We start from the raw sequence: 11,738 nt of genomic DNA, 5'->3' as shown, positions 1-11,738 counted from the left end.
CTACGTAAGATGGCTGCCATAAAGTCCCATTCCATTCATGTTGCCTCTACTAGTGCTATATCTCTATAGAATCAGATCTCATGATCTTTGCATCAGCCTTTGCATCAGTAAGTTGTGTTGTGTTTAACTCTTCAGTTCAGATCTGTTGCTTTGTGACTCCAGTGACCTGTTTGCTGACCGACTCCTTTTTCCCCTCTTTCTTGTTTGTCATTGGATGGATGCCGACGGCCGCTCTTACCTGTTTGGTTGCTGACCTCCTGTTTCCTCGTCTTTGATTGGCAGGTTTGAGAAGCGGCCTGGGCCTGGCTCGTGTTGTAGTCACTGCTGTTGTTGAGCAAACCAAGCAGCCTGTCCCGTTGCCATGGGGAAACAGAACAGCAAACTGCGGCCGGAGATGCTGCAGGACCTCAGGGAGAATACCGAGTTCTCCGACCACGAGCTGCAGGAGTGGTACAAGGTACAGAGACCATTGACTGTATGATGTATGGACAACGCACCTCCACTTCCTATTACTGCTATGCAAAAGTGAAGGCAAAATATCTCGGTTCCGTGAGCTGCCATCTTGCTTTTGTGATGTCATTTGGAGCCCGAGAACGGCTGTCACAGCTGTCAATCCCCCCTTTTTATAAAATAACCAAATTAAAAACAAACTCATCAGAAAAATTTGCACTTGGACATACATGAGCGTGACAAGAACTACCTAAAATGACAGAAACCATCTTTGTTTGACTGTACTTGATTTTTGAGTTTGCTCATCTCCCATCCGCTAACATGGAGGGGGCAGGATGGATGTATTCCCTATATTGCAACCAGCTACCATCAAGAGGTTTTGGCTTCACTTTTGAGGAGCTGGCATCATTGGGTGAATATTTTATACAGTCAAGGACAGAGACGCATAAGGGCAATTTCAGTTCCACTTAATATTAGCCTACGTTGCCAGCAGAACATTTTGGATGAAAAATAGCAGGATGGTTTACTTTCTCCGGGAGAAAATATTTTCCCCTACTTGAACTTTGAATTTATTCAAGGATGTAATGGGATGTAAAAACCACCTAAACTCAGTTTATCCTCATTTGTATTTGTGGAATAGACTTTCCTTGACTACAGTATTTATCGATTAAAAGCATGAATTGATGCTCTACACTACAGATAATATTTGTTGTCGTTATATGGGTGGTCCTTCACTTGATGTCAATAGTTTACCTTTCTTAATTGCATCTGCATCACTGATTTGATCAAAAGGATGACAAGAACAATGGACATCAACACTTTTGGGGGGCTGATGAAAAAAGTATTATAATGATGAATGTAACGAGCAGGAACGAACAAATTACTTAAAGTGCGCAATCCTCCTACCCTCTCTTTCTGTATCTATTTCTCTCTCTCTCTCTCTCTCTCTCTCTCTCACACACACACACACACACACACACACACACACACACACACACACACACACACACACACACACACACACACACACACACACTCAAAATAATCTGCAGGACCAGCTGTAACAAAATATATTTCTGTCCCATTTGTGTCTCATTAATCTGTAATGACGTGTTTATCACAGTATCCATCCACCCCCGGTCTGTTAAGCCCGTGGCGAGACTAGTCTTGTCGTGGATTAGCAGAAGGTTTCTTCTGCCTCCAGGAGATTTCTGGACCAAATCTCGGCGTGACACAGTGAACTGAGGAATTATCTCATCTTCTGTGTGTCTGTGTGTGTGTGTGTGTGTGTGTGTGTGTGTGTGTGTGTGTGTGTGTGTGTGTGTGTGTGTGTATGTGTGTGTGTGTGTGTGTGTGTACAGTAATGCCTATATGGCATTATGCATGGATTAGACCTATGTACCAGCTGTGTGACCTGTCCTGAATAAACATTGTCGATGTTACACTACGTATCACCTCCCTGACCTGTTAGTTAAGCCTTGGGTTAACATGGTCATGATGGTGTCTGCTCTCAACACATTTACTCATGGATACTACAGACATCATATCAAATGCAAATGTTTCTAGGCTGTTTTCTGGTTTCGGCCGACAAAGGCTTTAAATTGAAATAACGGTATCGGCCCGAAACGAAAAATGTTGCCGATATGACAGGCCGATAAAATTATACTTTAATTTTGCCCAAATGCTCGACTAATTCTTAACTAAATACTCAGTTTTGTTTGGAAGAAAATAGAAAAAAATATGACATCTTACATAACCTAAATTGATGTAGTTCTTTTACTTTGCCTGGTGAATGTGTTGAAAAGCATTGTATTTGTGTCTGCATCTGCCAGTGGGCCATCACGATAAGAGTCGGCACGACAGAGAGACTTGATGATCTCTGAAATTAGGCGGAGGGGAAAAAAAGTGTGCATATATCGTCTTGGCAATCGGCCAAAAGAGTTGGAAAATATTGCCATTTTGGATATCGGCAAGAAAATCCACAAACATGCATCCCTACCCTGTATGTGTTTACAGAGGTAATAAAAGCTTCAGCGGGGTGTTGAGGTGCCCAGAGCCTCACAATTTATTCAGCGTGTCTTTGGCAATTTATTGGCTGTAAATCAGTGCATTAAGTCCACAGTGAACATTTTAACACTCTCCCATAACACATGTCAAGGACGCTGGCAGTGAAAAAGTTTCTTCTTTAAGGGCAGAGCTATTGCCGACTTTCCACCCCGACTCGTAGCAATCTCTGATAGGATGATGAAAAAGTAATTCCAGGCCTTCGAATGGGGACAATGACTTCCTCACCTCGCTCCCTCTATAGCGGCTGCCTCAGAAAAGAAAGTCCTTCAGCGCCGTTGGAAACGGGACAGGTCTCACATGGCTTTTGCCTCCTCCTTGTCTCTCTCGCTGCCACACGCTGCTGCCTTATCACATGACGACGTGACTGCTTCAAACTAGCTGCTACCCAAGACTTGACATATTCAGCACTACTAGAAGCCAGCAAGCCACTACTATATATGTAGCGAGACAGGCGAGAATATTGTCGTGAGCAGTGAAGGAACTGAAGCCACGCCCCCTCTCTGTGTCGTGACATGCGTGTGGTGTGCGTGTGGCCTTGCGTTGTGTGTTGTTGCCCTCCCCCGCGTTTATAAATAGAGGTAGAGCGACCAGGCGAGGCTTGCGAGAATTTGTAGATCAAGATATGAATGTGATTAGAAAAAGGCCATTGCTGTTAAACAAAAGTTAGTTTTTGAAGACTGGCAGAACAAGTTGATTCTTCAATGAAAGAATGCAAAGATGTGCAGATGGCATTAACGTTGTGGACAGATGATTGCCGATACCCTGAATATTATGAGTAACGTTATGTTGGACTGCAAACGTCGATGGGAAAATCTCCTCTCCTCGCTATCTTTATTAGTCAGACGAAAATGTCACAGTAGAGTAGACTAAAAACAATAACCACTCAGTGGTCGCGAAGATTATTCGGTATCATGGAAGTTTAACGTTACAGGGCTTGTGTCTTCCTAAAACGTTGAAACCTCTTTAAAAGCTACCCGAAACATAAATTACAAACGTTGCACGGCTCTTTATTTTCTGGCGATTGACACTTATCAAAGGTGTCGAGCGCCCTACCATAAATCAGCATTTAAGAACCCTTTTAAAAAGTACTTCTATTCAGCATGAAACGTTGTATGAATGAGACTTTTACATGAAACATTTCTACTTGTGACGGAGGAAGTTTTGTCACAGAGAAAGATGTCGGTTCCTGATGGTTCGGACTCGGAGTTGCTTTGGAAAGGCTTTATTTAGGCCAATTATAATAGGGTTTCTGGTGAGGTAAAAATAGAGTCGTAGAGATGTATCATATGGTTCTAGAGATTAAAAAAGACTTGTCTATAATTTCCCAATTCCTCTTGTCTCATCTCTCTTCTTTTTCTCAGGGCTTCCTGAAGGACTGTCCCAGCGGAAACCTGAACGTGGAGGAGTTCAAGAAGATCTACGCCAACTTCTTCCCCTACGGCGACGCCTCCAAGTTCGCCGAGCACGTCTTCCGCACGTTCGACACCAACGGCGACGGGACGATAGACTTCCGGGAGTTCATCATCGCCTTGAGCGTGACGTCACGGGGCAAGTTGGAGCAGAAGCTGAAGTGGGCCTTCAGCATGTACGACCTGGATGGAAACGGATACATCAGCCGCGATGAGATGCTGGAGATCGTGCAGGTGAGGAGGGGTCGAGTTTTTGTTCATAGATTGGAGTGCTCGTTCACAAAGTGGCCTAGCCTGGTTATCCTATGAGTCTGGACTTCCACCCGTCCCGTTGTAGGGAGAGATTCTGGCAAGCGAGACTAGGTTAAACCAAACAGAGCATCCCCGCCCCCCCCCCCCCCGCAAGTCCAGAGTGGAGATATACGCTGCCAGACTCTCTCCCGGAAGGGAGGGAAGTCTGGCAAGCGAGACTACCGGTAGTTCTTCCTTGGCCCATGCTACACCCTTCCACAAAGTTTCATGAAAATCGGCCCAGTAGTTTTTCCCTAATCCTGCTAACAGGCAAACAAACAAAGAGACAGACAGACAGACAGACAAATGGCACCGAAACCATAACCTCGTTGGTGGAGATAACAATTAAACAAGAACAAGAGTAGGCTATGCACTAGCGGAGTTCCTCTGCGAAAAATACCTTTTCGACATTTCTCAAACCATATCCCCCTAGCCACTCCCCCATGCAACCCCTCGAATAACGACTCTCTAACAACCTTCCTATCCCCTAGCTACGGTCCCTTTTCTCTAGCCTCACGAAACGGCCATGAGTGAGTGAATGATTGACTGACTCTGACTGACCGACTCAGTGGAATGTCCTGACTTTGGCAGCTTCTGACCCTGGCGGGACCTGCTGGCCCAGCGCTGTGGGAAAAAAGAAAGAGAAAAAAGAAGGAAACAGCAAACATGATTCCAATAGGGAATAAACACAACCAAAACAATCTTCAGAGTACTGGTGCTGATAAAAAACCAAGTGCTTCTGGCTGAAGAGTTGTCTGTCAAGGCAAGTAGTCCCGCCCACTGAAATCGATGTGGGAGGCTGGAACGTCCATGCTGATGCATAGAGCGAAACAGAATGTAAGGTCAGGATGTTTTTTTCCAGCCTCGCAAGTAGAGATGATGAAAGAAAGAGCTGGAGGATGAGAAACGGCCTTCTGGTGGATGCTCTCTGTAGGAACTGTTCATCAGAGCTCAGGTGTTTTGAATGAGCTTGTTGCTTTGAAATGAGAAGGGAAATATATGTTGTAAAGCAGTGGTTGCAAAACTGGGGTACGTGTACCCCCAGGGGTACGTGGAGGTACTACAGGGGGTACTTGAGATGAAGTGGACAATAGAAAAATATAAGATTCTTCCATGAAAATAAATCTGCTCAGGAGGCACTAATTGCAACTCCTTCACCCCCTTTCTTATTTGGTTATATTCTTCAAAAGGTGGGTTATCATTCATTCATTGCATCATGCTATAGTTTTAAAGGGAGTACTTGGATTCAGAAATCAGGGAAAGGGGCTACTGAAGCCAAAGACGTTTGAGCACGACTGTTGTAAAAGGTTTCTTAAAGCTCGAGCAGCACTGGAAACGTGCCCATCTGGAAACAGGCTCAGCGCGTTTTTTTTTAGAGACAGATTGAATTTCCGTTCCTATCAGTGAAACAGGCTGCAGGTCAAAGCCTATTTTTAGATTTTCCAAACATTTGGTTTCAGCTACTCAGATGGGGATTTTTAACATGGCATATGTCTGGGGATAGATGACGAGTTAATTTCTCAAACCTCCAAGTCGCCAGACCCAACGTCTGTTTTTTAAGCGATTCTAAAACTAGATCTGAGAAGTTGAACGGTCCAATTTGGCATTACCACAAGCTTAAATATGGCTTATTGTCCTGGCTGCAAGCAACTGTCATTGTGCCATTCAAATTTCCCAAAAGCCGACTACAATACATTTTGGACTGGCCAATCAAATAGCAGAATGCTTCTCAACCAGACTCCAATGGACATCTGTGTCCCAGCAGAGCACAGATGATCAATGCTCACTTCATTATACATTCGTTTTAAGTATTTGCATTTAGACTAATAGGCACGCTTAATGTGCTGACTCAAATATTGGCACAGACAACAGTTTGCATGTTAACTGCTATATTAGTGCTGCATGTAATCCTTTCACTGCTGAAGGACATACGTGGAGAGACTCACAGGTGGTCTACAATATGTGTGAAGATGCTGGACTGCGGACCTCACAGTAGACTGTGCGTGCGTGCGTGCGTGCGCGTGTGTGTGTGTGTGTGTGTGTGTGTGTGTGTGTGCGTGTGTGCATGCATTGTGCTTACGCCTCTGGGTTCTCACAGATTAGTGGGTTAAATTTAACCGTAGTTAAATCCCTGAGTGTGCAGAATACTGGGATTATCCTCAAGATCATCGAGGTTACGCACCACTGGATGCGAGAGGAGGGGCCCATTGTGTTATTATATTTTTTAGAAATTTTCTCTCCCATTTTCTCCCCAATTGTACTTGGCCAATCTCCCCTGCTGTCCCAGTTGTTGCTCCACCCCCTCTGCTGATCTGGGGAGAGTTGTAGACTAGCACATGCCTCCTCCGATACAGTCGCCAGCCGCTTTTTTCACCTTTGACAGCGAGGAGTTTCACCGGCAGGACATAACCCCCCCCCCCCCCCCCGCCCCCGAACAGCCGGAGGTAACACAGAGGGCTCGAACCTGCAACCCTCTTGTTGGTAGGCAAGGAATCTACCACGGCACTACCCGAACGCCCGCCCGAACGCCCATTGTATTATTGTATGCAGAAAGAGAGGGAGAGAGTATAAAATTAATATCTGTATACTTTTTTTGATGCAAAGTCAGTTTACACTTGACCTTCACCCAGCTTTTCATCCTCTTTTGGAGGATGGAAGGACCTCTAGCTTTTATAGTGCAAGTAAGTGATATAGTTTGAGAGCCGGCATGACTTATCGAAGAGTTCAGAGGGCTCGTGTTTTGCCGGCTACCTTTTCCTCCGCGGGCACTACCGACCGCTGTGACACCGATCTACGGTCACGGGTTCGCGTCCCATACTCCCGATGGAGAGGATTTAGCCGTGCTGATTGCTGATCTGCGCCCGAGGCCAACTGCTCGCGGCCTCTGCTGTGTTCGCTCGTGGAGGTTAATTTAACGCTATCAGGGGGACGGGAGCCGGTTGTATCGGTCAACAGATAAAGATGTATCAGATCAATACGGTAAGCTCTGCTCGTAACACACACGCACACGCACGCACACACACACACACACACACACACCCGGCGCTCCAGCTCTCTGTCACTGTGTCTGACTTCCATGGAAAAGGCAACCACCTGACAAACAATGGGAATGTATTTGCTGAGGATGGCTAGCTGAATATGATCACAAAATATATATCCACTTTGATAAGCATTACAGGGATCTCTTTGCTAAAGCTGTGACAGGGGTGCCTCTGACAGGGCCTTGCTGCAGCCACCCCCTGCCTCTGGAATGCCCTCCTCCAGTCACATCTGAGTTCTGACAGGCCAAAACTCATTGTGTTTCATACTCATATGTCATCATTCAAAAAGTTGCCTTTGACCTTTAATCTTTTTCTCTCTCTCATCTATTTTAATATTTTTATCTCTTTATTAAAGTTGTTTTATCCTGTGTTTGTAAAGTGTCTTTGAGCCCGGTCAAAAGCAACAATGAAACGGTGACCAGTGAAGCGCTATTTAACATAAATGTACATTACATTACATCATTACATTACTAAACATACAATAATGAGTAATAATCTTCTGTAATTCTACTCTAATATTTCCATTCTTATATACTTACTGAATAATAATTACAATAATTACTCTCTGATTAATAATACTAACGATAATAATAAAGCAATAATTATTATTATACGACGAATCAGCGTGACGTCACTTGCCACCCAGAAATGCGGAACCCCGCGGCAGTTAATCGTATGAGTTGTGCCAAACAAACGTTAATATCTCAAAAAATATACATCACATCGCTTATATTTTGACATTCTGAGTGAGAGCAGAATTAGCTCAAGAGTTTGATGTATAATATATGCATCTGCTGTTAAAGTTGTGTGAACTGTCGCAGTTTTTAAAATGTAAACAGAGTTAGCCGCCTAGAGTCAGACACTCAAGCCTCGCACCACTCGGGCTCCATAGGGTTCCATGGCCATTGCCACCCAGTGACGTGGTTTGTTTACCAAAATGCTGCTCGGCTGATCCCTCGAATATCATTTTTTCAGAGACCAATTGTTGTTATTGTACAATAATAATTCCTCTAAATCTGGCTTCAAACGGCCAAAATTTCAAAGGTCGCCAGCAAAGTACCCCCCCCCTTGCTGCACTGTCTGGTATCCCCCCCCCCCCCCCCCCCCGCCCCCAGTATAAAAGTCCAAATGTGCCGAGGCCAGGGAGCAGCTCTTAAATGTCAGTGAATCATATGAACTTTAGAGAAGCACGCTGATCGGCATCTTGAGAGGGACGTTAACTTGGAGGTTTTCGGCTGCTGGCTTCAGTTCACTTATCTCTCTGCCTCCCCCTCTCAAACCCCCCCTTCCCCCCGCCCTCTCCCACCCGCCCTCTCTCTCTCCGTCTCGCAGGCCATCTACAAGATGGTGTCGTCCGTGATGAAGATGCCAGAGGACGAATCCACGCCGGAGAAGAGGACGGATAAGATCTTCAGACAAATGGACCTCAACAATGACGGTGAGAGGGAGAGGGCATTGGGGACATGGAGGGAGAGAGGGGAGGAGAGGAGAGGAATAAGGGCAATGATGCCCATCTTAAGAAGTAATTTCCTCTCATATTCGGATGTCACAGCCTGCAGACCGCAACTGCCTAACTGTAGTAAATCTCGACATCCACGACCACATTAGTTTGAAAGAAAATTAGGCAATATCTTTGAATTACATACATAGCATTATTACATTACCAACTCATTTTCGGCTCTTATTTATAAAAGGCTAAAAAATAGGTTGGGAATAATAATTTGATATTATTTATGCAATATGTTAATGCGATAATAATATGAGTATAGGTTGGTTTACTTGGCAGAGATGTTTGACAGTGGAACGTCATCTAAATTCCCGCCTATAGGAGTGTAGACTGAACGGCCACATACTGTACATAGTCAGAATGTAACATACATGTTACCAGTTGGATTTTAAAGCCACTTATTTACATAATAAACATCTAGATATTTGCACACAAATTTATGGTCTGAAACATCCGCCGAGAAGTCTTGTTTGTTTTAGCTTGTATGCATACCTTTTTCTCTCTCTCCCTAAGTACATTATTTGAAAGCAACGTATACCGGAGTCAAATGTCTTGTATGTCTACATACAGTACTTGGCCAATAAAGCTTATTCTGATTCTGAAAAGTATAGAATTTTGAAATGTAAAATGTGCAGGAACCCTGAAAATGCTGTTATTTTTTCCTAATTCTCCCTCTGTCTCTCTCTCTCTCCTCCTCTGTCCATCCCCACAGGCAAACTGTCTCTGGAGGAGTTCATCAAAGGTGCCAAAAGTGACCCCTCCATCGTCCGGCTACTCCAGTGCGACCCCAGCTCGGCCTCCCAGTTCTGAGGCCCCGCCACAACCCCCCACCCTCCCTTCTCCTCACCCCCATCCGTTGCTATTGAAACAGTCACTCAAATCAATGCATGATGGTTCTCGTCTCTCATATCATCTTTTTTGTGTGTGTGCAAGATGGAGGAGGGATTTCAAGGAGGATGAGAGGGAAAAAATCCACATTATCACTTCACTTATTTTTTTGGAGAAAAAAAACAAAGGGACATGCATTACATTCATGAGAAACACAGCTTTTTGCCAGGGGCGTTCCACTAATGTTCCCGAATCTCTCTCTCTCTCTCTCTCTCTCTCTCTCTCTCTCTCTCTCTCTCTCTTTCTCTCTCTCTCTCTCTCTCTCTCTCTCTCTCTCTCTCTCTCTCTGGAACGTCGGATCTCTAGCGAGCTCTTGACGAAGTCTGGACTTTTTGTTCGTTTGTTTTAGTTTTTTTTGCAGGACATCAATGATCCCATCTTGAGAACCATGCATGGGCCTAGGTGTTTTTCAGCTACACAGTCTTGTTCTGTTTCTCCTCCGACCGACGCACAGCTCCTCTGTCCACTTTTATATCCATATTTATGTGTATAATATATATAATGCATAATATATGTACAGTATATATGTACTGTATATCATAAGAGGAATAGACAAGTATATTTGTCTCCATGTACGGTACACAGTCTCTGGCATACTCTCTGAAAGGCAGTATTATGTATAGTCTTTGGGTCTGATCGGACTGGGCGGGGCTGGGATATGGGCGGGGCTGGGATATGGGGGGTGGGATTTTCACTGCTGTATGATCTTTCGCTGAGGAAAAAGAAGGCCGAAGATCCCATTGGGTTTTTATCGATGTCGATTGAGATTTCACTGATTTTAATTTGATTTTGTTTGTTTGTTTTTGTATTTGTTTTGTACATAGCATTGTTTTTCCTCCTCAGTGTCATTTTATTTATTCATTTGTACTCTTTAGCGTTGTAGTTTTACTCGGGTATGTTGTCGAAGATGACCACGTTCCAGTTTTCGGAGAGGGAATCGTGACGGAGAGAGGGACACAAAAAAGAAGCGCGAGACGGACTCGAGACTGACCTCTTCTGGAATTCATAGATTTATCAGCGGGGGGCGGGATCCGGTGGCATAGTCCGGTGCCAGTATTCGCAGGGGAAAACGCAGAGGGGGAAATATGCGCACCAGGAGATTCCATAATGCATTTGATCAACAGTAGCACATATCGTTTGAGCCGCCATGTGTGTATAAAGTATGGCTGTGTGTTCGGTCCGAATGTGTGCGTGCGCGCATGTGAATATGCACTGTATGCTTGAGGCTAACTTTGACAGTATTATCACGTTGTGTTGTTCCTTAATTTGTATGTATTTTAAAGATGTTTATTGATGAGCCGTAAACTAAGCTAGTCGTAAAACCTGTCACCACACTGCATGATCCTACGAACCGGACGACCTAAACACACGACAAAATCCACAGAAACAATAACGCAAAGCTGAACCTTTTTTGTGCAGCCTCCTCAGCACCGTACCAGGCAGAAACACATTGATTGAATACTTGTCTTACGTCGGGACAAACGCACCCCCCTGCTCTCTTTCCTCTGACAGAGAACTCACTAAGGGCTCGTTCATCACTCTCTGCTTTTATAACCTCCTCGATTAGTCTGCTTACGGAGCAGTTAGACGAAGGGATAGGAGCAAGTTGCCAGTAGTCGTATGCTCGAGCAGATTAGGGTTTCCGGATATGGTAATCTGAAGAGACATCAATAGCTATGGTTGCATGCACACACTCATATTCCATTGATTAATATTCGGGATATGCCACTTTAGGGTGTCTGCAAGTTACATCAAGTTAAATTAGTCTTTTTCAGACCTTTTTAATGCCTGTGGTAATGAAATGCTGTTTGGCAAACTGAATCTTATCATAGAATATAGGTGTGCCTGACATGACATTTATTTAACTGTATTCCAGACCTTTTAAAGCCTTGATCGAAGACATTTAAGACTTTTCTTGAGATATGCAGGCACCCTGCATTTCCTGCTTATAGCAACGTGGATAAGCTCTTATCACGGTTATGAGAAACTTGTAAGATAACTGTGATAGTGTGCGGGGAAACTGACCCATATTAACGCTAACATGTTATCCCATATATATCATTGGTTTTCACTGTCTTTGCAAGC

The 11,738-nt window shown here is 44.4% G+C and overlaps 1 protein-coding gene across 1 annotated transcript; it reads left to right on the top strand.

The window, feature by feature from the left end:
- Positions 1-361: 361 nt before the first annotated feature.
- Positions 362-9,575, top strand: LOC310784779 (hippocalcin-like protein 1; the record flags this gene model as incomplete). The annotated part of the gene is made up of 4 exons (XM_083645825.1): positions 362-457; positions 3,879-4,160; positions 8,591-8,696; positions 9,478-9,575. The coding sequence occupies 4 exons, from the start codon at positions 362-364 to the stop codon at positions 9,573-9,575; spliced, it is 582 nt and encodes a 193-aa protein (XP_083501951.1).
- Positions 9,576-11,738: the final 2,163 nt, after the last annotated feature.

This window comes from Poromitra crassiceps (genome assembly GCF_964638095.1).
Source record: "Poromitra crassiceps genome assembly, chromosome: 11".
Taxonomy (NCBI): Eukaryota; Metazoa; Chordata; class Actinopteri; order Beryciformes; family Melamphaidae; genus Poromitra; species Poromitra crassiceps.
The sequence above is the reverse complement of the archived record's forward strand: the minus strand, read 5'-3'. Positions and strand labels throughout refer to the sequence as shown.